We start from the raw sequence: 27355 nt of genomic DNA, 5'->3' as shown, positions 1-27355 counted from the left end.
GGTGTACTTACTTTTTCACTTGACTATGTTTTCACCCCTGTCTGTCTGTTTGTGATCAAGATATCTCAAAAAGTTGTGGATGGGTTCTGACGAAATTTGGCAGAGATGTAGCGTATTTGACAAGGACGAAAAGATCAGATTTTGGTGAAGATCCGGATTCGGATCCAGCTACTAGAATTTTTAAAATGTGATTCTTCACAATTGGACAGGTTGTGTGTGTGTGACAAGGATGATTCGATTCGATTTTGGTGAAGATCTGAATATGGATTCGGATATGAGAATTCATTAAATTTTAAAGTAATTCTTCCCCAATGACTGATCGGGTTAAAACCAACATATAGCAGGATAACTCAAATGGTTATGGACGGATTTGGACGAAACTTGCTGGAGAGGTTGTGTGTGTGACAAGGAAGAATCAATTCAATTTTGGTGAGGATCCGGATCCGGCTAGTATAATTTTTTAAGTGATTCTTCACCATTGGGAGATAGGGCTATAAACGATATATAGCAGGATATCTCAAAAAGTTGTGGACGGATGATTTTGATTAAATGCGATTCAGTATTGTGATTTTCTAGTCTACTCTGGGATACAAAACCTAAACTGTTCACCTGGCAGAGGTATGCTCTCTACAAAGTGCTGTTCTAGTATTCAAACTGCAGAGGCAGGTCTTTAGTGTTGCCACGTCACGTTACTATAAAACTTCGCACATTGGGTAGGGAGGGGATGAGGGCCAAGGCCATCAGTAAGAATCAAAAATAGGAACACGGGGCCTGAAGCTCACTTGGCTCAGGAGCAACAGTCAATGACCTCATAAATTTTTGCTGCTGATGCAACTCCACCTGTAGGTTATGGCAGGAATGTTTTGGCGATTTTGGCCTGATTTCAACCTGTTAGAGTGCAGATTTTGATGCAGTCAATACACCTTTGTAAGGCATCAAATATGAAGCTTGTGGCCAAGTTTCATCAAATTGTTTGTTTGGTTCAAGCGATAATGACTGAAGTGTTTACAGACTGACTGACTGACTGACTTACCTATGGACACTGCTCGATTGCATAGGCTCACCGGACTAAAGTCCAGGTGAGCTAAAAATGAAGTATGACAATCACACAAGTGGCTCACATTAAAAACTAGGGGAAAAGGCCGTCAAAATGACGGATGCATAAAACTTAACGCAACACAGAGAATTACCATTCACACAAAGTTATGGAGATTATGTCTGAGTAATTATTTGCAATTTATAACAGTCCAAGAAAAGAGACTTTCCCTGGGGAGGATTAGCGGTGAGGGCAGCAGTAATTTTTCAACATCAAAAAAAAAAACACACATACACACACACAATTAGCTGTGGCCTAAACCCAAGAGTGCATACAAAAAAACACCAAAAACGGGGTCAATTGTGCATTTTGTTTTCTAAAATTGTGGGATGCTCATCCATGGGACGGCTGTTTAATATCCATCCAAGAGACGGGAACACACATTGATGAATCACACTGCCAGTAAAGCCCCGGGTGGCCGGGGTGACTACAAATCTGGATCGGAATTTAAACTGAAACTAGACAGCTGAGAGGTGAGTATGCATAACTGTAGGCCATCTTAGTCAGCCCAATCACACAACTCAACTCAGCACCAGTGGTGGATTAACGCACGGGCACACTGGGCACGTGCCCAGGGCCCCCAAATTCCATGAGGTCATGCAACCAATGCAACCCGAGACCACGAGAGATGAGACATAACGAGAGATCACCGATTGTGGTTCACCATCTTTCGAGATGAGACCGTGGGTGGATCTCACTTTGCTGACAAAACATATCACCTTTCTTGTGAGCGGTGATAAACACAGTGCAAAGGGAATGCTCCATCTCAAGGAAAGAAAGCACAGTCACATGATGAATCGATTTTTTTTTTAAACCTTTTCCCTGATGTTTAAATAGATAGTACTATTCGAAAATTAAGGGGTGAAGTTAATATTAGTAGAAAAAGCAGTTTAACTTGACTAATAACTACGTTTAATGTGTACAAATGCAACAATAATCACAATAAAATTTGTATAATTCCTAATGTTAATATATGTAGATATTGTTTAGCAAATCCACACCATAATTTATTGTACGATCACAAAACAACCCCTCACATTCGTAAATGGAGCAACCCGTGTGAATGGCGGAACGTTGCAGTTTATAACATCAGAACACCTGTCCAAGGATGAAACTAAACTACACCAGAGGTGATGGATGAAAAGCGAAACAGCTCAACTAGAACAGCACTAGGTAGAGCATACCTCCGCCAGGTGAACAGTGTATGTTTTGTTAGGTCGGGCACTGATAGGTCGGATATGGATCCGACTTGAAGCAGAACCTAATGACTTGTTCTTGTCACTTATCCCCCCCCCTTCCAACCTCCCCTCTCACCCCCCCACCCCCCCCCCCCCCCACGTATTACAAATGGCGAGATATGTACAACATTTTGAATGAAGAGGGAATTTCTTGATGACCTTGACCTAGTTTGACCTTGACTTGATGACCATGAAAGCTAACATTAAGGAGTGCAGAGGATCATAAGATAATGACAAAGAGAAAATGTGATTGTGACAAACTGAAAGACATTGAATGCAGTACTATACATAATTGCCATTACCTATGGAAAGATGTGTGCTGTGCAAAGTCAATGGGAAAACACCAGGTTTATAGCATGTAGCGCCGAAAACTTGCACACTGCACAACAACCGTCGGTCCGATTTTTATAAAATTAGTATCAAAACGTGCGTAAGACTTGAACAGAAAAAGTCATGAAGGCTCATCATGATAAAAAAGAATTCTGCGAAAATATGGCGAAAACAGTAAAGGGGGTGGGGGGCGATGGGGAGCGTTATCCATCCCCCCAGACTGATTAGGGGTAAGGCAAAAACATGAAGCACTCAAGACAGGGTGAACATTGATTTACTCACACAGTCCACTCAGTGGCTGGATGTCATCTTTGACATCGTTAGGTTTTCGGATACATTGTTCTCCCCTTTCCTTCTCATTGCACGATGCATTTAATATACTGTACCTGCAATCTTTGCTTCTGCTCCATGAGATTTTTATTGTAGTTAGAAAATTCATCCAGGTGAACTCTCTTTTTCTCTTGCACACTCCTCTGCGCACACTTGTATTTCCTGATGTCGTAATCCACGCTTTGATACTCGGTCTGTGAATGTGGATCAATCAAAGGCGAGCAACTCCAACAGCATCTCACAAATGGGATTGTTACTCTAAGTAGTGCATCGTGGAGAGTTTACTGAGAAACACAAAAAAAACTCCAGGCACTGTCATCACACCGGTTAAGGACATTCTACTGATTAATTCATCTTCGTCCATAGCATTTAATATGCAGAAACCTTGAGCAGGTGAGCCGCAAGGGATAAAAGGGAAAGGGGTGGAGGGGAGTTGACATTGAGAAAAGGAAAATAAAAGAACCTAAGAAAGAGGAGTGTGGGAGGAATGGCAAAAGGAGAAGAGGTTGGGAAGAGTAGTAATATAAAAGAAGTGAAGTGTTTATGTGATCCAAGAGGAAAGAAGATGGGGATGGTGTAAATACCATTTATGTTTCCGAAGTAAATTAATGACTCGAAAGGCCATCGATCAATGACTTAACCCGTTGGAAAATCCAAGTATAAACCATCAATCAAAACTTTAGACTTTGTATAAAAACTTATCGGTCTGCCATTAAAGTCTACTTGGGCTGAGGTTTATAATATAAAATATAATAAATAAAATTAATTGGGCTGTCTGTCTGTTTGTTCGTGTTTTCTGCAAAGACAGCTGGGTCGACAACCACCAAATTTGTCACATGGACCAAGTCCAACCCGAGGACCAAGTCCAACCCGAGGGTATTTTCATTCACCACCTCAGCCCTTAGAGGTCACTTTTCCAGCTTTTTCATCAATATTGTTACGTTTGTGAGGGGGTAGGCAATGGATTACCGTAGGGCCAGGTAGGATTGTAGAGGGTAGAGGGCTCCGAATGTCGCAATGAAGAAGAAACCTGTAACTAAGTAGGGATCCGTTAGACCGGATGTCGTGTAAGGTCGTATATTTGTCCCCATGATGAGGGGTGGGGCTATGCTAATTAGTTATGGATAAAGGGTAAATTCCCTGTATGTAAATTGCCTCTGTGACCTTTTCCTTTATTCCTTATGACACTGCATGACACACACCACACCCACCACACACTCCACACCTAAAATAAACACTAAATAAAGGCAACCGGAACCAGGACATTCGAGCACCAGCAATGATACCACCGACCGGATCATCACAAATGTCGGCAAGTGGCCGTGAGGCCATGCCCCGAAGAACGATTGGTCAGGACAGCCATAAAGCGAGGAGATGGACTCGCTGATTGGAGCACGCGCGGACGTCATCGGATGACGTAAGAGCCCGGGGACCAAAAGAACTGTGTCCCGGAATTTTCTTCCTCTTTGGGTCCCAAGTTGAGAAAGGACAGTTGCATTTGTGCTCTTTGGGTCCCGAGTTGGGAAAGGACAGTCGCATTTGAGCTCTTTGGGTCCTGAGTTGAGAAAGGACAGTCACATTTGTGGTCTTTGGGTCCCGAGTTGAGAAAGGACAGTCACATTTGAGCTCTCTGTGTCCCGAGTTGAGGAAGGACAGTCGCATGAACGCTCTTGGTTCAGGGTTTGAAAGCGAACAGTCACGGTTTCATTCTCTTGTTGTCCCGAGTTTGCTGCAGACGGACACGGCTCATGTTCTCTTCTTGGTCCGGGCGATTGAAGGAACAGTCGCATTTCTTTGCTCTTGCGTTAGAGCATCGATAGCGTGCAGTCACGGTTTTACATCGGGGCTGTGTGGCACGGACGCCGAGGACAGAGCTCGGCCTGCTCGCTTCACGTCGGTGGCTGGGGTGAACGCAGCTGCGCGCCAAGGCCTGTTTCCCACGCACGGACCAGGGATCCCTGCGACGCAGTCGAGGTTGGGGGACCGCTTGAGGAGACTGCGGAGTGCAGGCAAACGCACCACACAAACACATTTTTACTTTCGTTCTTTTATATCCCCTTGTGTTGTTTTACGAGTCCGTGTGTGGGTGCTCCATTTAGGATTTTAGTTCTACCGTGCATTTCTTTTGTTACCAGCATTATTTTTTTATTAAATCCCTTTATTGTTGCATTTTAACTCCGTGTCGGTTTGAATTGATTATCCGGTTGAGGACGCTCTGTGCAGGTAAGAGCCTAGCTGCCCTCTCCCCCACTCATCGTGCGTATAAAGAAGGTCTGCCATAGTTGACTGAACGCCACGGAGTTTAAGCTCGAACGGTCATCCGTCCGAGACCGGTCTTTATTGGTATGGACAGGACAATATGCAATCTCATTGATTAACAGCTATCATGTGACACATAACACAGGCAAACGCCAACATATCTAATTAGCCGAGCTGTGTATTATACCCAATGACTACCCATTCTACCCGGACTCCAAGCATAATTATAACCCAACTAAATAAACAAGAATATGTCATGCGGAGCACGATACTTGCAAAATCCACCCCCAAACCCCCCAAAGTTTTCCATTGTTACCGCAAGTTGTCCATTTCGTAAAGATTAAAATTTACGATCTTGATCAAAGCTCGGGTCAACAGGATGAAAAGTGACGATTTTTCAGATGAACAAGTACAAAAAGTTTTAATTAAAACAAAAGCCGCGTCGATGTTACACAATGCCTAGATGCAGCTGTGCCTATAACATCGATGTTATAGGCACAGGACATTCCTATTGATTCGATTACTTGATGTTATTTTTGTGCAAAGTGAAAATATATCTCGGCAATTTCCCGTGTGTGGCGACGAATTTTTAATATATCTCGGCATTTTCCCGTCTGTTATTTCAGGCGGTGTATGACTGACCATGCCACGATTAAAAAAATATATATCTCGGCAATTTCCCGTGTGTGGCGACACATGAACGAAGCTATGCTCCTCTCTCCACATTATTGTGACGACGTATAAATTAAATATTTCATCGTGACGATTGTCATCAAATGGACGAATTTTTAATATATCTCGGCATTTTCCCATCTGTTATTTCAGGCGGTGTATGACTGACCATGCCGCAATTTAAAAAAAATATATCTCGGCAATTTCCCGTATGTGGCGACACGTGAACGAAGCTATGCTCCTCTCTCCACATTATTGTGACGACGTATAAATTAAATATTTCATCGTGACGATTGTCATCAAATGGATGAATTTTTAATATATCTCGGCATTTTCCCGTCTGTTATTTCGGGCGGTGTATGACTGACCATGCCGTGATTTAAAAAAAAAAAATCTCAATGGACTTGAAGTTACAGGCCTTTGAGAATTCATTTCGTTCTATAAAGGGCAACTTTCATCGGATTTTCTTCCCGTTTTTTTTCAACCGAGTCTAAAACTATGTTAGCGACTGTGAAAAATGAAATGATATATCGAATTTGATTTGAAATAAAACTGTGTGAGAGAGGAAGACACCACGGGTCTACAAAACAGGCCTCAAAGCTATGCGAGTTAATAAAATGGTGGATATTTGTTTATATGAAGCCTCTCCCAGAATGGGTGGAGCTATGGTTCCCAGAATGGGTGGAGCTTTGAGGTTTTGTCTTCTCTGCAAGAACAAGAAGAAGAAGAACAAGAAGAACAACAACAACAGCAGAGTGCACTCTATGACCAGCGTCTGCGACGCGGCTAAAAATGATGATTTTAGAAGTTTGACCTTGAGTTGACCTTTGTTACGGATTCGTCACTTCCGTTGTTGTGGTTTTCATCCACTGTAAGCATTTTTGATTCCATGTACTATTATTGTTGTCGTTTGAGGGAAAATGAGATTACTATTTTCAAAAGGTAAAAAAGTTAATGTTTTAAATGAAACCGGAACCGGGCGACGAAGAAGAGGAAGAGGAGGGAGAGAAGGCGGAGCGAGTGAGTCGGACAAGAAGCCCAGCTGCTTCGAGGTCTGGAGCGAAGGATTGGTGAACGAGAGTCACGAGTGAACTTTGGGTTTCCCAGGAAAGGGATTCCTGCGACAGAGTTGTTATCGCTGTGACAGATCAACCTGCGTGTCAGGTTTTGCGGTTGATTCCGAGGAGAATCATCGTAGTGCCTCGAGAATTACGCCTCGAGAACGGGCCGTCGGCCATTTTGACTCACGCGCTTTGCACTTCGCTCAAGGTTTTTCACTTCGCTTCACCCATTTTCACCACATTCAGACGTTAATCTGGTGTGCGTGTGTAACGTGGCTGTTGAGTGTGAAATCTGCGGTTCGCTGATTTGGAGCCGTGGAACGTCCATACCCGAGGGTGTGATTTCCCGGTCACCTTGAGGGCACCTTTGCGCAGCTTTGGCAGCGGGACTGTGACTGTCATCCAAACGGGATTCTGGTCTCGATACGACATCGTACGGACGATCACTGGAGTGGATCGACTTTGGCTTGAAGCCGGAATCAACTTTGGCTTGAAGCCGGGAATAGAGACATTTAGACCAGGAGCCCAGAAGGTTTATTCAAGTGAAAAGCGCCGAAGCAACTGACCACGTGGGTTGAAAGGGTTCTACCCCCACATCACAAAAATGCATTGCTGCCGGGTCAGGGCCGGTGCCTTCCCGCCCAAATCGCCCAAAATAGGGACGCCATTACCGAAAATCCTATTTTCATCAATATCTGGAAAACTATACATGGCAGTATCACAAATCTGGTGTCTACACCCATGTTTTCATGGTCAATCACTACAAAAATGCATTTCTCCTTGGTCAAGCCCAAAAGCGCCCAAAGTAAGGATACCATTGTTAAAAGATCATACTTTCCTAATTATCTGGAAAACGATACATGATAATACCATATGCAAAAACAGTGTTTAGACTTTAAACACTTTTCGAAACACTATCTTGCACCACGTTTCTAAACATGTTTAAATTTATGCTAAACATGTTTAGGAAGTTGATGGCTTGTGTTTATTAAACAGATGGTGTTTATGAATTTGACATTTGTGTTTAGGTTTTAAACATTTTTAGAAACGTTGTGCAAGAAAAGTGTTTAAAGTCACAAATGACGTTTCTACACCCATGGTTTCATGGTCAGTCATTACATTGACAACATTTACAGTGTTTAAAATATCTAGTTCACCATGCATTACCTCAACAATGGTGTATTATGATATTTCCATCCAACTTGTGTCCTTAACTCACAACTTGCAGAGTCATTGTCCTTCAGAAGGAAAATAGTACTGTTCAATGACACTAGTTGTTCTGACATCTCTGCATTTTTACGTGTCTACTCCGTCACTCTCATCACTAGTATTGCTGTCCTCACTCCCAATTACTATCGACGTCTGATTCCTCGTCATCTATGGAAGCTGCTCCAACTCTGTCTCCGTCATCCGTAGGTAGGCCTGTGAGGGCCTCTGGTACTGCACTTCCTGGGTACCAATCTGGTTCAAAGCAGTTTTGAGTCAACTTCCATCCATAGTCTGTGGGACTTGCCCCACCTGTTGGATCAGTCTTGTCAGCCCTCTTCCAGATTCTTGCCACATATCGGGCTCTTTTGATATGATTACCAAGTGTCTTGCTTCCTATTTTCTTCAAAACAATTTGCAGTATGCCGTCCTGATGAGGGAAAAATAAGCCCTCGTCGGGACGGCATGGTGTTGAAGTCATGGGGACTCACTACTATGGAGGAGGGGTCCAATTGTATGACCATGCATTCTGGCCCTTTGGGGTCAGGATGCATGTGTTTTGATTGACCATGTGCTTCAGCCTTTGGGTTGAGGTGCATGTGTATGCCAATGGGACAGTCTTGATAGATGGTGTGCCTTGGCCATGGGGTCAAGGTGCACGTCCAAGGCTGTTTAAATGTTTGATTTTTGAAAATAGAAACCAGATATTGAAGAAAATAGGATTTTCGGTAATGGCGTCCCTATTTTGGGCGATTTGGGCGGGAAGGCACCGGCCCTGACCCGGCAGCAATGCATTTTTGTGATGTGGGGGTAGAACCCTTTCAACCCACGTGGTCAGTTGCTTCGGAGCTTTTCACTTGAATAAACCTTCTGGGCTCCTGGTGTAATTGGGGATGTTCTTTTTTTTCGCTCACTTGGAGTACAGTGAGTTATATTGTACGAACCTGATGGTACCATCATAGGAATGATGTACTATTTGTTGTACAATTGATTACTATTGTTTTTGTGTTGTTATTCTTGTGTGACCTTAATACAATATTTGTTTGTTGGTAACAATTGGTGTGGTTTCACCATTGATCTTTGACACAGAATAAAACATCTTTCTGCCGTGACTCCTCTCGGGGCTCGGAGGTACACCGTGAACAGGGGGTTTGGGGAGGAGCACGTAACACTACCCATTCTACCCGGACCCCACGCATAATTATAACACAACTAAATAAACAAGAAGATGTCATGCTGAGCACGATACTTGCAAACTCCGCCCCCCCCAGCCCCCCAAAAGTTTTCCATTGTTACCGCAAGTTGTCCATTTCGTAAAGATTAAAATTTATGATCTTGATCAAAGCTCGGGCCAACAGGATGAAAAGTGACGATTTTTCAGATGAAAAATGATTTTTAGCAGTTTGACCTTGAGTTGTCTTGAGTAGCTTGAGTTGAGGAGCTTGAGTAGCTTGAGTTGAGAGACAAAAGGTCTGAAGGTGAATATCGGAAAGACGAAGGTGATGGCAAGTGGTAAAGCATGTGGTGAGGTGGAAAGAACTGGGAAGTGGCCCTGTGCTGTGTGTAGGAAGGGTGTCGGAGTGAACTCCATTCAGTGTACAATGTGCGCTGAGTGGGTTCATCAAAAATGTAGTGGTCTGAGAGGGTCATTAACCAGTGTGGCAGCTATATTCAAATGTAAGGTGTGCACAGAGGGAGCTGCAGATGGAGGAAATGTTGAGTTGGATCTTGGAGACGGCGTGAAGCTGGAAGGTGTGAAAACATTTTGCTACCTCGGAGACATGCTGAATGGAGAAGGTGGATCAGACTCGGCAACGGTTGCTCGAGTGAGATGTGCATGGAAGAAGTTTCGGGAATTGAGTGGCGTGCTGATGATGAGGGGAGTGTCGTTGAAGCTGAAGGGAAAGGTGTATGCTGCATGTGTGAGAAGTGTTATGATTTATGGGAGCGAGACATGGGTAATGAACGTAGAGCAGCAACGAAGGTTGGAAAGGGTGGAAATGCGAATGGTTCGACGGATGTGCGGAGTATCGTTGAGAGAGAGGAAGACAAATGATGAATTGCGAAAGATGATGGGAATAGAGCCTGTGATTGATGCTGTGAAGAGGAACAGGTTGAGATGGTTTGGTCATGTGTGTTGAGGAAGGATGAAAGTGACTGGTTGAGAAGAGTGATGGAAATGAATGTAGAAGGAAGTAGAAGACGGGGAAGACCGAGAAAGACTTGGCTAAACTAATCCCCGCTCTAGCAGGGAAAATGGCCTTTTAAAATGCATGTTGTGTGTTGTTGTTGACCCTGAGTTGACCTTTGACCTTTTGACCTCATAAATAGTAGGTTTTCCTATTTAGTGACAATGTGCAAATGCTGTTCAATTTTCAAGCCAATCGGATGAAAATTGACGGTTTTTCAGATGAAAAGTGATGATTTTGGAAGTTTGACCTTGAGTTGACCTTTGACCTCAAAAATAGTATGTTTCCCAATTTAGTGACTCGATATGCAAATGCTGTTCAATTTTCAAGTCAATCGGTTGAGAATTGATGGCTTTTTAGATGAAAATTGATTTTTAAAATTTGACCTTGAGTTGACCTTTTGTCCTCAAAAATAGTTCATTTCCCAATTTAGTGACTCAATATACAAATGCTATTCAATTTTCAAGTCAATCAGATTTAAAATGGCGATTTTAGAAATTTGACCTCCAGACGACCTTTGACCTCAAAATCAATACGCTTCTCAATTGGGACGACCTATGCAACTTGAAGTTTCGTGACGAACGGTTTAGAATTGTGACCTGTAGGCTGGTGACAGACAAACAAACAGACAGATGAAAAATCGGTCAGAGACCGAGGACTTGCCGGAATTTACTTTTTTATCGGCCATTTAGGACAAATATGGCGGCCGAACCACGTGACAGATACCGTCATCATTAACATATTTTATTCCCCTTGGAGAGTTCTTTATAATGAGCCATGTCTCAAATTTTTCTATTCAGCACTTTCGGAGATATAGAGGTGCTAAGTTTTTAAGTTTTTCGAAGATGGCGGCCGAACCACATGACCAATGATGTCATCAATTGGGCACAGACTATTCCAGGGCAAGACAAATATGTGTGTAAAGTTTGGCGATTCTACGTGTAACGGTGTAGACGTAGTACTGCGAACAAACAGACAAACCAACCGATCAACATACTTGCCGGAATCTTTTCCGGCAAGTAACAAACAGACAGACAGAACCACAAACGCAACCGACCAATATACTTGAAAAATCTTCGATTTTGCAAGTAATAATACACACCATCTTCGTGCTGCAGTAAGTAATGCACAGTGCATACCTATTAGCAATAGCCATGCCTTCTCTTGAAGATGTATGGTTTATAAAATAGTGTTAACTAGCCGAAACCCGTGGAACATCCACGGAAGGGAGGATGTGGTGTATGGATAGAGTGTACTATTATGGATGGCATAGGGGATTTGCTTGTCCGAGTAAGAGTTAGGAAGAAAGATGAGAATGAAGAGTGCGTATATGAACAACGATCGCCGACACCGGCACAAGTGCATGCTCTGGATTGTCCACTCAGTGGACGGCTTGCTTTCGCCTTCGCCTGTCCAATCAGCGGACGGCTTGCTTTGCCTTCGCCCAGCAGACGCCAATACGATGGCGTCGTAAGATGGCGTCGTATCGGCAGTTAATCGGATGCTTTTGGGCCCCAATGTCGGCTAATTCAGATTTTTCGAGTATGGCTGCACGTGATAAACAAAGCGCGCGGTTCGTAGATCGTAAATCCATTAGTGCCGTGGGCATCGGCTCACTGGGTGCGGCGTAAAAGGGATAACAAAGTCGAGTCCTTACACTATTATTATATAGATTGGATAACTCTGTGAAGGATCAATTGCTTTGATAAATGGAACTTTACAATACTCGTGCTTTCTGCCTCCCTCAGGGATTTTGATTGGACATTTGATATCCTTTTTCACATGCCCTGACATAACATAGAGGAACCCAAACGCTGAGACTACCTCGACACCAATCTATCCCTTAATACCAGTGGGGACAAAGCGTTTGTCGGCGGTGTCTGAGGTGCCTGTGCGGTGGCTGTGCTATGTCCATGCTTCTGTATCGTGCTGCTGTGTCCGTGCTGCTTTGTCCATGCTGTGTTTGTGCTGCTGTGTCGTGCTCATGCATATGCCGTGTTGGTGCTCCTGAGTCGTGCCTGCTCCTGTGGGTGTCCGTGCTAATGTGTAGTGCTGTGTCCATGCTGCTTTGTCTTGCCCGTGCCATGTGCATGCAGCTGTGTTGTGCCCATGCCTGTGCCATGTCAGTGCTGCTGTGTAGTGTCTGTGCTGTTGTGTCCAACCTCAACATCGCTCGACTCGCCATTTTAAATAAACCCTCCTGTCAACCACCTCACCAGTTTTCCTGCCCCTTCTCAGTTTTTCCTCAGCCACCACCACTCCTGCGTTTCTCCTGCCCCACCCCTGACCTGCCTGCCCCTTTCTCGGTACCCCGTGCACTCCGCTCCCCCACCCCCACGTCTCCCCTGTCCCCCCCACCCCGCCGGCTCCCCTGTCCCCCCACCCCGCCGGCTCCCCTGTCCCCCCACCCCACCGGCTCCCCTGTCCCCCCACCCCGCCAGCTCCCCTGTCCCCCGCCCCGCCGGCTCCCCTGTCCCCCGCTCCCCTGTCCCGCCGGCTCCCCTGTCCCCCGCCCCGCCGGCTCCCCTGTCCCCGCCCCGCCGGCTCCCCTGTCCCCGCCCCGCCGGCTCCCCTGTCCCCCCGCCCTGCCAACTCCCCTGTCCCCCGCCCCGCCAACTCCCCTGTCCCCCGCCCCGCCGGCTCCCCTGTCCCCGCCCCGCCGGCTCCCCTGTCCCCGCCCCGTCGGCTCCCCTGTCCCCCGCCCCGTCGGCTCCCCTGTCCCCCACCCCAGGCGATTCTCTTGTCCCCTTCTCAGTTTTTCCCCTGCTCTCCCCATCCCCCAAATTTTCCTCCTAACTTTAGCTGCTCGTCACACAAATGCACAGGCAATAGGGGAATACCCCAGACCTCAATGCCAGGAGACCTTACCCGAACAGATTCTTCCTCCTTTTTCACAGCATTAATTTTGCCGAGCTGTTGCTGTTCTTTTTGCTTCATTTGCTTGTATTCCTCTTGGGTGCTTTCAGAAATGCTTGCAGCGTCATCAATCTTTCCTTGCAGTGCTACAATCTGCTCCTGCATGTCTTGCAGTTCTTCCTCCTGTTCGAAAAATGGGTTGGTCACATTTCCATGAGGATCACATCACTGAACGTAAAATGAAAATGTAATGTTGGCTTATAGGGGCACTGTTAATCTTGATCCTTCTCCCACCCCCCACTGCTGTTTTGGTTGCAAAGCTGCTGGTGATGGTGCATCATCTGCATCAGTATCCTTGGTCTCTGTCAACAATCACCAGCCTGAAACGTATACACATGTACATAAACTTATTTTGCATTCTGCTCACCAAGACATAGATGCTGCTTTCTTCGGGCTCCACATCCTTCAGCCTCCGAAGTTCATTTGATAGACTCACAATGCGATCCTATAAAAACAACAGGGAACGGCAGCACTTCAAATAAAAAATAAATAATGCGTGCACACAAAGGTGAAAACCAGAAGACCTTAAAAAGTACATTTTTCGGTCGAGTAACGTTGCCAAATAAATAAAAATAAGCAGTTTTTTCTGGGAAAAGGGGAAAAATCCTCTTAAGCATAATTTAACATGGTTTGATCTGCCATTAAACTACATAGCAGACCTCACCGAAAATGTATCAATTGCATGTGTTCAAAAACACTCAACCTGGATCTGTGTCATCTGTGCTTGCTTCTGTGTAAGCTGAATGTTGTTACTGTGCTTCTCCTTGTCGTTCAGGGTGATTTGTTGCTGCTTTTCATTGACCTGGCCCTTTACGACAACCAGCTCCCTCTGCAGTTCTCTACAAGAAGCCAATACCATAGATGCATTTAAGATCAAAAATTTCTCAATCACTGAAAGTCAATATAATGCAGGACAACCAAACAACACAAAATTAAAATAGGCCATGGGCTAATATAGCTGCTGGTATACCCCCACCCCACAAACCTCTGACACTATATTTTTCTGATGCCCTAGAGTATCCTGAACATGAAATCAAATGTTAACATTACATAAGTTGGGAAGAACTTGTCATTTTGCATCAATATTTAGAGGTACCCTCAAAACGCAACCATGCTGGATTCACATCACATTCAATTTCCATGTTTCATACTTTGATAATTTGTGTGGCCATCATAGCAGTAATACGTACAAATGAGGGACCAAATTAAAGCTTAGCTTCTGCTGGTTCTTATGAATTCAATATTATCATGTTACAGAAATATTTCACAAGTTATTGGACTACATATGCCTGCACCCCACGTACATATCCGGTACGTCACAAAAATGATCAAATTTCTGCATTTCATTTCAGTTGAAGTGCACGTGAGACTTTATTCATACAAGTCATATATTAAAATAAACTGTGTCCATATACTTAACATTTTATACCACAACTATGATTGTATGACATAAACTGACAAAGTTATGGCAAGTTTTAAAATGTTATGGCAAATGGGAAGTTAAAAAATGGCACATATTAATAGAAGAAAGCAAAGCTGTGATCATACATTCATGGGATTCAATACATCAACAAGTCATGTCGCAATTCAACATTTTATACTTCTGTGATGTAACATATGGTCATAAAGATTCAGAATATCGTGTAAACACCTAATGTTTGTGGGCGGGCTAGGTGAGGACTTCCTACGAGAAAGGCATACACCAGTGCCGTCAGAAAGTCACTTTTTCGCACCCAGTCACTTTTTTCAAATTTTGTTGTGTTAGAGCCTGAGTTAAAAATGGATTAAATTGAGATTTTTTTTGTCACTGATCTACTACACATGATTCCCCATAATGTCAAAGTGGAATCTTTTTTTTTTTTTTTCAAATTTATTAAAAACTAGCCAAAGTACCCGGCGTTGCCGGATAACAATGAGTTGCTTCCTGACGGGAATATGATATATGCAATCTGGGTCGATCATCTCGAGGGAATTTTGAAAATAGATCGCAGGTACAATGGACTCTGCTGCAGTGGAGTGACATCCTATCCCATGGAAGTTACACTCACAAACTGCTTACAAAGTACCACGTTATGCTTCTGCAACTTCATAAACCATTAGTGTAAGATAATCACATTCTTTTGCTACTTCAGCTGACAGTTTCAGTCTCATATAGCGAGATGCATATATCTATCACCGGCACCGATCTTGTATAGCGAGATGCGTTTTACCTGACAAAGTTATTTAAAAAAAAAAAAAAAAAAAAAAAAACTAACACCAGAACGAGAATCCCAGCCTCACTTAAATAAATGCGTATATAGATTTAGTTATAAAATCGCAAGATATGGTAAATTTTGTCACATTTCACTCCAGATTTGGTCATTATTTAGTATACAGCATCCAATCCTCACATCCAAATCCAGATTTAATGACATGCTTCATTTATGTAATGATAATTATCGATCATGTTTACAAGGCAAGGCACGTTTGAGTAGGCCGAAACAAAATGGTGGTATAAGAACCCAGCGAGGAGCAGTGGGCTGACCAGGATGGCGGGCTGCCATATTGGTAAACCACCACATCGGGATTTTTTCTTATGAGCACCTCGTTAATCATTTTCAAAAAGAATGTTATAACACACCCAAACACCCAGTTTTTATCCTGGCAATCTGTTGGAGGTCCAGGTACATGCATGCAAAGTTTTTGGGGCCGTTAGGATTCGTGGTTTTGGAGTTAAGGATGAGACAGATGGACGGACGGCCAGACACTGTCTTTTATTATTATAGATGAAATACAGAAATGTCCAATTACCCTCGCCAGAGGAGAGGGTATTGCATTTGAGTCAGTTTGTTTGTTTGTCCGTTTGTCCACACAGAATAAATATGAGATTCTCTGCAACCGTTAGTCCGATTGGCAGGAAATTTTCACCATCGGTACGCCTCCTCCTGTATAATTTTTATTGACAGTTATGATGTCATATGCCACGTGGTATGGGTGCCATCTTTGAAAAACCGCAAAAACGTTGCACCTCTATATCTCCGAAAGCGCTGCATAGAAAAAAAATGAGACATAAAAATGAGACAAAAAAAAAATGCTCATTGTAAAGAACTCTCCATGGGGAATAACATATGTTAATGATGATGTCATAGGTTCCTCCATTATGACGTCATAATTCGACAAGTACAAAACTTCATCCGATCAAGATGAAATTTGTTGAGCGTCATCTATGGATAAATTGTTGAAAAAAGAAAAAAGAAAAAAGGATGTCATCGGTCAGGTGGTTCGGACGCCATATTTGTTTTAACACAAAAGCCTTAAAAACCACTAAAAACACGTCCTGGCAAGGGTCTGCAATCTGATTGTTCTTTCTTGTTTACACATGTATTCAATCCCCTGAGTCAATACTTTGGACTATCATGTTCTTGTTCTGAAGCCATTCCTCCAAAGAAGGAGGAGCAGTGCAACCTGCCCACCATCACTCGTTACATCCTAAGGGATCTGGGATACACACATGTCCCTTTCTAAATAATGTCCAATCAATTGAATTGGCCACAGGTTGACTCCAATCAAGTTATGGAGACATTTCAAGGATGATCAAAGGATATTGGGTGCAACTGAGCTCTTATTATTGACACAAGACATTTGAGATTTTCATTTTAAATTATTTTTCAATTTTTTTTTTTTTTTAAAGAACTCCACTTTAACATTATGGGGGTATTATGTGTAGATCAGTGACAAAAAAATCTCAATTTAACCCACTTAAAATTCAGGCTGTAGAACAACAAAACGTGAAAAAGTCAAGGGGTATGAATACTTTCTGAAGGCACTGTATATGTCACATCTGCGAAAGGTCGGTCACGATCTGTCAGGCCAATGTGTGTCAGCCATGGTGGCGTAATGTGGTGTGGACCAGGAAGTGCCATTGCAATTTATTTTTATGGGGATCGCCCCATGGGAGGGACTGGCAGAGGAGACCTCCACCCAGGAGGAAGAACTAACGAGAGGGGCCTCACTTGTAAGAGGAAGGAGGATTAAAGAGAGATCTGGAGACGAGGAGGACGAGGAGGCATTGGGGTTTTGAGAGGAAGTAAAAAGCCTCATGTAAAAGGAGGACAAACAAGTGTTCACGGAGTTTTAATGAGGAGACATTATAGTGGTTCTCTCAGGAGCTTTGGGATTGACCAAAGCTGGGATCACCATGTGTTTCTGGAGGGCCTGGAAGAAGAAGGCCGAGGGCAGAGCAGGAGGCCTCAGCCTAAAAAAACACAATGGGGTTCATGAGACCTGGTGGAGGCTGATCGTCACAGGCCTTCCTTGTGACTGATCTTCATCATGCTCTGTTTGGCTTTCGGCATCTTGGGTGCTACTTGTCGCTGGTATTGCTCTTGGCAGTTTAACCTAGTCTTTGGACCAACTTCGTCACTGGCTCTCTTTTCATCTCGTAGAACTTCTTCTCATCTTCTCATCTTCTCATCTCGATGTCCGTAGAACTCGCACCTGGTTTCCAAAGCGGGCTGCTTTGAGCTAGCATCCACTCTGCGCATTAGAAAAAAGTGAAGTCTCGCCTGCATTATTGTCTTGTACGAGTGTGTTCTATGGCACCTATTTGGTTAGGAATTGCTTTATTTCCAATCATTGTACACAAGTTTGAATATTCCCATTTACTTCTTTGTGCCCTTTTGATTCGCTTGGTTCATTCTGTTTTTGCTTATAGCATCTTGTTTACCCCTCCTCCCTGTAGTTTACTTTACAAAATAAATCCTATAAAAAGGTAAGAAAACATGTTTGAGGCATCTGTTTTACGTCAATTTTTCAAATTTCAAAAGTCAAATTTCCGTCAATTTGAACGATCCTTGGGGAAAAAGAAAGTTGTATAATTTATTGAACACAGTGCATTAAAAGATCGTTTGGGCCATCTCCCAGGACGAAAGGTCCCGGCGCTGAGGATACCGTCTCATCGGGTGCTCAGACGTGAGAGTATGTCTTTAGGATTCACTTTAGTTAGCTTAGGATGACCGAAAATTACTGCCCAGGAACGCATCCTCAGTTTTTAACATTATGCCAATGGGAAAAAGTTTTCAATTTACACTTTTTTTGCTTAACACAACTTTGTGGGAATGCGTCCTCAGTGTTAAGCAAGGACTCCGAGTATTGAAAAAGAAAAGTTGGAAGTATTAGCTTTTTCAGGCATTTATCTCGTGATTGAAGAGAGAATGGATAATTTGCACGTGTCGGACAATCATGGTTTAATTTTTGGGGAGAGAGGGTAAGGGGAGGGAAACGACTTCTCATTCAATCCCTAGCTTGACACATGATTACTCAATGGATGTGCAAAAAAGATAACCAAGGCCCAATGAATGAATGTACATCCCTATTAGAGCTACAATACTCACTCAATCTGCTCCTCCACATTGCTCGAGAGGAAACGGGCACGTGCCGTTTCACTGGAATAATAGCGATCACTGAAGACTTGATCACCCACAGCGGTATAGGCCACCTTGCAGTTTATGGGAGGCCGAGGGATCATTACCTGTCGTGCCATCCTGTTATCCTGATGTGGCAAGAAAGGAAGAATTTTTTTGATTAAAACATCAACATCACTGGCAATGCTTTCTCAGCCGCATTTACAATTAAGTTTGAGGATTACATGAGGAAGTGATAAAAGGTCAAAATTTGTGGAAGAGAGAGTACACTAAACAGATCAGGATGCAAAATAACAAAAGCAACAGTAGAGAAAGGAGAGGAAGCACCAACCACAGGGTTGAAGGACAAAATAGAGGGAGAATCTGACAAATAATGGGTGTGGGGGGGAATGAGGGGGTAGGGAAGGACACATGGGGTGGCCAAGCAATCTAAGAGACAAAAGCAATCTCTTAGAAAGGAAAAACAGGAAATTTGGGAGAAGGTGAGCTGGGAGAGGGGTGGGGGTGTTTTTGGTTGTAGTAAAGATCATGGTTTTTTATGGGGGATGATGGTGAACAACTGTCTTGCTGGTAACTTTCTGCAGGCATGTGCCATGCAACAAAATAAAATATGACGGGGAATAAGTGCTGAAAAACCCAGTCATGCATGCCTGTGGAGGACTGATAAGATACATGAACCATAAAGGCACTCGGTAGAGTGAATGCTTCCACCAACCAAAACAGTTTATGTTTTGTAGCCTACTGATAGGCCGGATCTGCATCCGGACCTTAACCAAAATCGAATTGGCTTGTATTTGTCACCGACCCGACGCATTCCCCAGATTTTTTATCAAATCCCGACCTTACTCATCCACCGAGTTTTGTCACATCCCAACACGACTCATCCACCAAGTTTTGTCATAAACCATCCACAACTTTTCGAAACACCGTGCGATGTCGTTTTCGCCCTTTTTGGGGCTCATCAGGGTAACATCGCTGTTCCATTCACCAAGTGACTTTGAAGCCTTATGGCTTTATCCTCTCAATGGTGAAGCTTCACTTAAGAAATTCTAGTATCCGGATCCGGATCGGCACCAAAATATGATAAATTCATTGTCATTACACACCCAACCTGTCCACAAAGTTTCATCGAATCCATCCATAGCTTTTTGAGATCCTGCTGACAGACAGACAAACAGGCAGACAAAAAGGGGTGAAAACATATCCGCCATCCATCTTCGGTGGCAGAGGTAATAAACATAATAAAATAATGAAATAACGTTAAACACAGTGACACATGCATGGAAATAAATAATATTTAAAAAACGAGTTAGGGAAAAAAAAACATCTTCATAAACTTGCCAAAAATCACCATTCACATAAACTACCCTAACAGGAGCAGTGGTTGATATCCTCTTCACATCAACGAAAATCTTCCGATTCAAACCGACCAATTTTGTGGTTAAAAAAGAAAGCACAAATCTGCTAATTGTCCCTCATTTCCCTGCACCGCTTAACACTGGCCTTGCCTTAACACTGGCCTTAACACTGGCTTAACACTGTTCTTGCACAAACAAGCTTTTACAGTTGATTGAAAGTTGAGTTGAATGGAAAGTTCCCATGCCCATGCAATGCAAGTCTTTGACAGATGTGGGCCTTATTATTTTCTCCCAAGTATTGTCATTTCCGATCCCTCAGGTTGATTATTTTCCCCTCCTTGCTCCCTAAAAAATATGGTACTCGAGGCTGAATAGTGTACATGTTTTACCCCACTGATCGGCCCGATCTGGATCCGGACCTGAACCAAATTTGAATCGCTTGTTCTCGTCACCTAACCAACTCATCCACCTAATTTTGTCATAACTCGTCCACAACTTTTTGAAATATCATGTGATATATCGTTTTGGCCCCATCTCTCAATGGTGTATAATAACTAAAAAAAATTATAGTATCAAAATCCAGATCTGGAACTTCACCAGGTGAAAACATGGGGTGACAGGGGTGAAAACATAAAATCCGCCCATATTCGGTGGAGAGGAAACAAAAACTCTTCTTCACTCCAAAAAAAAAAAAAATCATCAACTTAATCTGACATGCACAGTTCCTCCTTCATTCTCTCTCCCTTTGCTTTTGCAATATCCCCAAAATGAACCTTCATTCAATTGAACGTTTCTTCGTTTAAAGGCTCTTAGTAATGCAAAAAAGCAAAAAAAAAGAAATTAAAATACAAAAAAAAACTTGAAAAACAAGCCGCATTTTAAAAATGTCTCGCTCTCCTTATTATTCCATCAAGAACAAACAATGCATTCTTCTTCATCATAATCACACTCTCTTCCCTTCCTATTTTTTTTCACAATGCTAATCTCGCAAAACCCTTTCACTCTAAAACACTTAGCTTATCCACGCACCTCTCGTACCTACAGTTCCACCTTCCTTTGGGCCTTCAACAGAAAACATTTTTTCCCATCCCTCCCATGAGGTCTGTCTTAATATGTACAGTTTAGGAATCCGAAGAAGTGAATTTTGCAGAGGTTGTGCGCACATGACAATCAATTCCCCTTCACCTCCATCAAGGGTGTCAAACCCCTCCTCCCCCTCATCCCACCCTGGCTCACCTTGAATCTGGTCCCCCCTTTCAATTATATCCTGCCCCTCTCACTCAGAGTTAACCCCACACAACACAAACTCCCTGGTTCGTTCCCATCACGCACGCTCCTGCTGTCCCACATCCCCTCTCCTTGCTCCTTTCCACATTCTTGCAGCACCCTAACAACAGCTCCTCCAACCCTGTCCCCAACGGTGTAGACCTCAAACATCCGAGGACACTGCTCCAACCTGACAGGTCTCTGCTGATAAACCAGACATAATCTGTCTAAAATAGAACCCTCGCTCCCACAGGACATCCCTGACTCCTCAATGTCTCTCCCTGGCTATTGTCTCCTCCAGTTTGATCAACCTGAACTCCGTCCTGGCATTGGTGTCATACTGTACATCAAGCACTTCACTTCTCTCTGTCTGTGTTCTGCACTTGCACTTCCCAAATCCCTGTGAGTATCTCTTCCTGCAACGTCCCCTCCACTCTCACCTCTTCTTTGCTTTTGTGTGTTACACCATACTCCAAACATTGATGACTCCATTTACACCGCTCTCTTTCAGCCAACAACTTTTGACCACCCATCCCAACTAGATGGTATTCAGAGATACCATCACTCCTTCATTATACACTTCATTATCACTCCTTTATTCCTCTTTTCTCCCGCCTCTGGAACAAACTCCCTCACTCTCTTCAATCCCACTCCACCCTCCAGGTCTTTAAAACAGCTGTTCACCACCATCTCTTATCTTCCCCCATCCAAAACCTTGATCTTTTCTACCCCCGCTAATTTCACCCCAAATCCACTTTTTTGAAATACCAACTTTTGTCCTGGAAGTCCTTGGTGTCCTTGTGTTTTATACTTCTCCCCCCCCCCCCCCCCCCCCCTTCCCACGCCTCCTCCTCCCAAGCCCTCTCCCTCCCACACATCTCCCTGCTCTCAAATGTTATGTTTGTGTGCTTCCCCTTCTCTCCCCATCTTGTCTTCCGCTCCCTCTTTTGATATATATTTTGTTTGTCTGGTTGATTTGTTTGTGAAATAAATGTTAGCTCTTTCACGAGCCTTGATTCAGTATACAAAAAAAAATAAAAATAATAATAATAATAATAATAATACTTACCCTGCCCTTGGTGCGAGTGAACTCTTCTGTTTTTGAAGGGTATTTTTCTTTGATCCAATATGGCTGCCAGACCACGTGAGCAATGACATCATAAATTTATATTCTGTAATATAATTGTTGTGTCGATCACGCTCAATAAATTTCAAACTGATCAGACTAGGCGTTGTCCCTGTTGAATTACGTCCCAATTAAGACACCAAAGAGGTCATCGTTAACCACACATTCCCCATATGGAGTTCTTTACAATGAGCCATGTTTCAATTTTTTCCATGGAGCGGTTTTGGAGATATGGATGTGCAACGTTTTTCGATTTTTTTCAAGATGGCGCCTGTACCACATGACCATGTCATAAATATCATTAAAAAATTCTACTGGAGGAGGTGCTCCTATGGTCAAAATTTCGTGTCCATCAGATTGCAGAAAAAAAAATATTTTTCATAATGATCAGCTCAAGAGTTGTACCAGTCGACTTATGACGTCATAATGAAGGCACACATGACAATCATTAACATATGTTATTCCTCATGGGGAGTACTTGATAATGAGCCAGGTCCCAATTTGGAGAAACTTTTTCACTCCAAAACAGCGGTTTCGATTTAGCGGTTTCTAGGTGGGATGAGGGGGGAAGATTTAGTGGTTTTGGAGATATAATGGTGTAACGGTTTTCCAAGACGGCGTCCATACACGTGACCTATGACATCATAATTATGAATAAAAAATTATACATGCTTACCCTGCGCAGTCAACTCCTATGGTAAAATTTTGTGTCAATTGGACCAACGCATGGACACTTTGAAAATGCAGACAGGCATGCCACACGTATGTACGCCACACGTAAGCAACTGAATGGCTGACTGTTTTTTGCTTCGCGAGCGCAGGGTAACAAAGGGCGGAGGAGTTCCAAGCGAGCCAAAGGCCATTCATCCCTGGCATACCCAACTGTGTCCACAGATGTCCTCCTGCAGTTGGGTTAGCTGTTCCCACAAGGTTGGTGGCAGGATTTGCACTGCGGCCACCAGAAAACACTTCATTGCGCAACATATACGAAAAACACGAATCAAACCCAGAAGAACCCGCTAGCACCTCCGGCGCAGCTGCCCTTTGTAGAGCAGCTCACCGGATGATGCAACTGAGACAAAGCACTCAGGCCCACCAGTTTTTGATGATGGGGTGGGGGTGGGGGGGAGGAGGCACGAGGCAACCCTGCTGGGTCGGTTGTGGTGGTGTGTCGGGGTGGTGCTCAGGTGGCGTCCACCAGAAAGAGGTTTCCTCGAGTTAACCTGAGATGGTCCCTTTGGGTGGGAGCCTGGAATGTCCTCACTTGAAGAGAGAGTGATAACCTGTCTCTGCTATTATCAGAACTCCAAAGTCTGATCTTCATCTACGTGCAGCCTTAAAATATGTGTACAGGCGGATCATCCACACAGAGGAAAATAAAGAGGCAAGAATAAAGAGCGAGCATCACACGACAGTGAAAGAAACCGACACCAGAGAATTTGACCCACCTTGATGAGAAGAACCGTTTCAATTGAGCGCATGTCAATCAGGATGTTGGCGATTATGTTGTTGTCCATCTCCAGAATCTCAAACAGTGAAGGAAACTCAGGATGTTTAACACTTCTGCAAAGGAGAAACTCACTCAATCCCAAACCATAAACCATCAAAGATTTAAAAAGGGCCAGCACATTACAGTTGCGCAAATGACATATGCCAGTATCACGATTGCCTATCTGTAAAGCGGACATCTTAACCTTTATCCTTGCCAGAAAACATATTTCTCCAGAATTTATTGAATCAGGATGACAGGTGCAAGTGGAGTACATGAATGGCAACTTCTGAACTGTACGGACTTTCCATTTGAGATGAGGGGGCAAATTAAATAAAAAAAGTGGAAAATGTCAGGGAACAACTCGTCAATTAAAGTGAAAATGGAATGGATAACATGATATCAATGTTTAAGTACCCACTGAAGAATATGCCTTTTTCACCTTTGGATGATGGAAATGTGTTTGGTTACACTTTTATTTAAAAATAAATAAACTGGGTCATACATGACCCCATGCTTTCAACGTATTTTTATGGGGAGAGATGGAAAGTATCCAAAAAACAAAAGCATGCATCAACATACACTTAAAATTGAGATAAAGTAATTGAATGAGAGTTTCTGAGGCAATGCGTGATCAAAAGATGCCAGTTAGGCTAAGGGCAAAGATTTACAAAACGGCAATAAGATCAGTTGTCTTGCATCGAGTGGAGGCCTGGGGCCTTGACTGGGAAAGAGGAGGAGAAACTGCTGCAGGGGACAGAGGTGCAGATGATGAGAGAGCTGAGGGGGGATCTTTCCGGTAAAAAGGAAGAGGAAGTGGCCAGGATTAACACATTAGTGAAAAAGGCACGAAAACTGCATTGGTTGGGGGATGTGCTCAGGAGGGAGGAAGGGAATAGAGAAGAGGGGACATGAGATAAATGGGGTTGTGCAGAGAGTAGCTAAGAGTGGCCACTTTGTGGTGACGAGTTCATCCACATCTTTTCCACATTTACATTATCTGTCTATGTCAGGTGATCCACTTCAGAATTGGCCTCATGATTCAAGTGTCAAATTGAACAGTTGTGAGGCAGGGGCACCTGGCAGAGGGGAGAGCATTTCTCATCAAGCTGCAGATGAAGGACTTTCAGGTGTGATAGGGAGTTCAAGTGTGTCAAGAGAAAGGATTTGCATGATAGGACATAAATATGGTTTGCCCAAGAAAGATCATAGCTGATAGTGAGGCCCATCACTGTGTGACTGTCCTTCAAAATCATTGTTAAAAAAAGTAGTTTGGGAGGGGTTTGAGACATGCCTTTCAGAGAGAGAGACAGCGAGAGAGAGACAGCGAGAGAGAGAGAGACAGCAAGAGAGAGAGAGAGAGAGAGAGAGAGACAGAGAGAGAGAGAGAGACAGAGAGAGAGAGAGAGAGAGAGAGACAGCGAGAGAGAGAGAGAGAGAGACAGCGAGAGAGAGAGAGAGAGAGAGAGAGAGACAGCGAGAGAGAGAGAGAGAGACAGCGAAGAGAGAGAGAGACAGAGACAGAGACAGCGAGAGAGAGAAGAGAGAGAGAGAGAGAGAGAGAGAGAGAAGAGAGAGAGAGAGAGAGAGAGAGAAGAGAGAGACAGCGAAGAGAGAGAGAGAGAGACAGCGAGGGAGAGAGAGAGAGACAGCGAGAGAGAGAGAGAGACAGCGAGAGAGAGACACAGCGAGAGAGAGAGAGAGAGAGATAGACAGCGAGAGAGAGAGAGAGAGAGAGAGAGACAGCGAGAGAGAGAGACAGCGAGAGAGAGAGAGACAGCGAGAGAGAGAGAGAGAGACAGCGAGAGAGAGAGAGAGAGAGAGACAGCGAGAGAGAGAGAGAGAGAGAGAGAGCGAGAGAGAGAGAGACAGAGAGAGAGAGAGAGACAGCGAGAGAGAGAGAGACAGCGAGAGAGAGAGAGAGAGACAGCGAGACAGAGAGAGAGAGAGAGAGACAGCGAGAGAGAAGAGACAGCGAGAGAGACAGCGAGAGAGAGAGAGACAGCGAGAGAGACAGCGAGAGAGAGAGAGACAGCGAGAGAGAGAGAGAGAGAGAGAGAGAGACAGCGAGAGAGAGAGAGAGAGAGAGACAGCGAGAGAGAGAGAGAGACAGCGAGAGAGAGAGAGAGAGAGCTACGAGAGAGAGAGAGAGAGAGAGAGGAGAGGGGGAGAGAGAGAGAGGAGAGGGAGACAGCGAGAGAGAGAGACAGAGAGAGAGAGAGGGAGACAGCGAGAGAGAGACAGCGAGAGAGAAGAGAGAGACAGCGAGAGAGAGAGAGAGAGACAGCGAGAGAGAGAGAGAGAGACAGCGAGAGAGAGAGAGAGACAGCGAGAGAGAGAGAGAGAGAGACAGCAAGAGAGAGAGAGAGAAAGGAGAGAGAGAGAGAGAGAGGAGAGAGAGAGAGAGAGAAAGAGAGACAGTGAGAGAGAGAGAGACAGCGAGAGAGAGAGAGACAGTGAGAGAGAGAGAGACAGCGAGAGAGAGAGACAGCGAGAGAGAGAGACAGCGAGAGAGAGAGAGAGAGAGACAGCGAGAGAGAGAGAGAGAGAGAGAGAGACAGCGAGAGAGAGAGAGAGAGAGAGAGAGAGACAGCGAGAGAGAGAGAGACAGCGAGAGAGAGAGACAGTGAGAGAGAGAGAGAGAGACAGCGAGAGAGAGAGAGATGAGAGCGAGAGAGCGAGAGAGAGAGAGAGAGGCAGAGAGAGAGGCAGCGAGAGACAGCGAGAGAGAGAGAGAGACAGCAGCGAGAGAGAGACTTTGACTTTTAAGGTCTTTTATTACAAAAGTATAAAAAAGCACACCAAACCAAGTAATTCAATAGCAGTCAACAAAATAATTAAATCAAGGAATTGAAAAACATGACATTAATTATAATTAGAGCAGCAAAAAAAGATTCATCTCCCTCCACCTTGCACAGGATTTCAGCTTTGCACCATTTTTGAACAAAGTGATCAAGCCGAGAACTCTCTCGGTAAAAATTAAATTCAATTTTAAGGCGGGCAGACACAAGGCCTTTAAAAGGCTAACAAAATTCTGCATTCCGGTGAGCTTGTCCCAGGAGACCCGAACTCTTCCGCGTAATATATATCGCGAGTTTCGCCCTCGGCAAGTAAAAAATTAACGATTTGAGAACCGACATTCTTGTTAGACACAGGCATGCAGGACACAAAAATATAAGAAGAAAAACAAAAACCGAAATTCTGGAAGACATATTTCAGGAGTTGAAAAAGTGGAGCAGCGAGAGAGAGAGGACAGCGAGAGAAGAGAGACAGCGAGAGAGAGAGAGAGAGAGAGAAGAGAGAGAGAGACATCGAGAGAGAGAGAGACAGCGAGAGAGAGAGAGAGAGAGAGAGGAGACAGCTGAGAGAGAGAGAGACAGCGAGAGAGAGAGCGAGAGAGAGAGAGGAGAGAGCGAG

General features: G+C 44.0%; 1 protein-coding gene across 2 annotated transcripts in view; it reads right to left on the bottom strand.

The window, feature by feature from the left end:
- SMC6 (structural maintenance of chromosomes 6) overlaps positions 1 to 27355 on the bottom strand; it is a 203192-nt gene that overhangs the window by 9407 nt on the left and 166430 nt on the right. For both annotated transcript variants that reach the window (XR_013622661.1, XM_078773238.1), the window contains exons 16-21: positions 23898 to 24012; positions 18670 to 18827; positions 14001 to 14136; positions 13665 to 13742; positions 13250 to 13420; positions 3051 to 3188 (exon numbers count right to left, since the gene is read on the bottom strand). Coding sequence is in view for 1 of the 2 variants with exons in the window: in XM_078773238.1 (XP_078629364.1) it covers positions 3051 to 3188; positions 13250 to 13420; positions 13665 to 13742; positions 14001 to 14136; positions 18670 to 18827; positions 23898 to 24012 (796 nt within the window). In the remaining variant the exon portion in view is untranslated. The remainder of the gene's footprint in view (positions 1 to 3050; positions 3189 to 13249; positions 13421 to 13664; positions 13743 to 14000; positions 14137 to 18669; positions 18828 to 23897; positions 24013 to 27355) is intronic.

Source organism: Myxine glutinosa, chromosome 2 (genome assembly GCF_964187855.1).
Source record: "Myxine glutinosa chromosome 2, kmMyxGlut1.1, whole genome shotgun sequence".
NCBI lineage: Eukaryota > Metazoa > Chordata > Myxini > Myxiniformes > Myxinidae > Myxine > Myxine glutinosa.
This window is presented reverse-complemented; position numbering and strand designations above follow the sequence as displayed.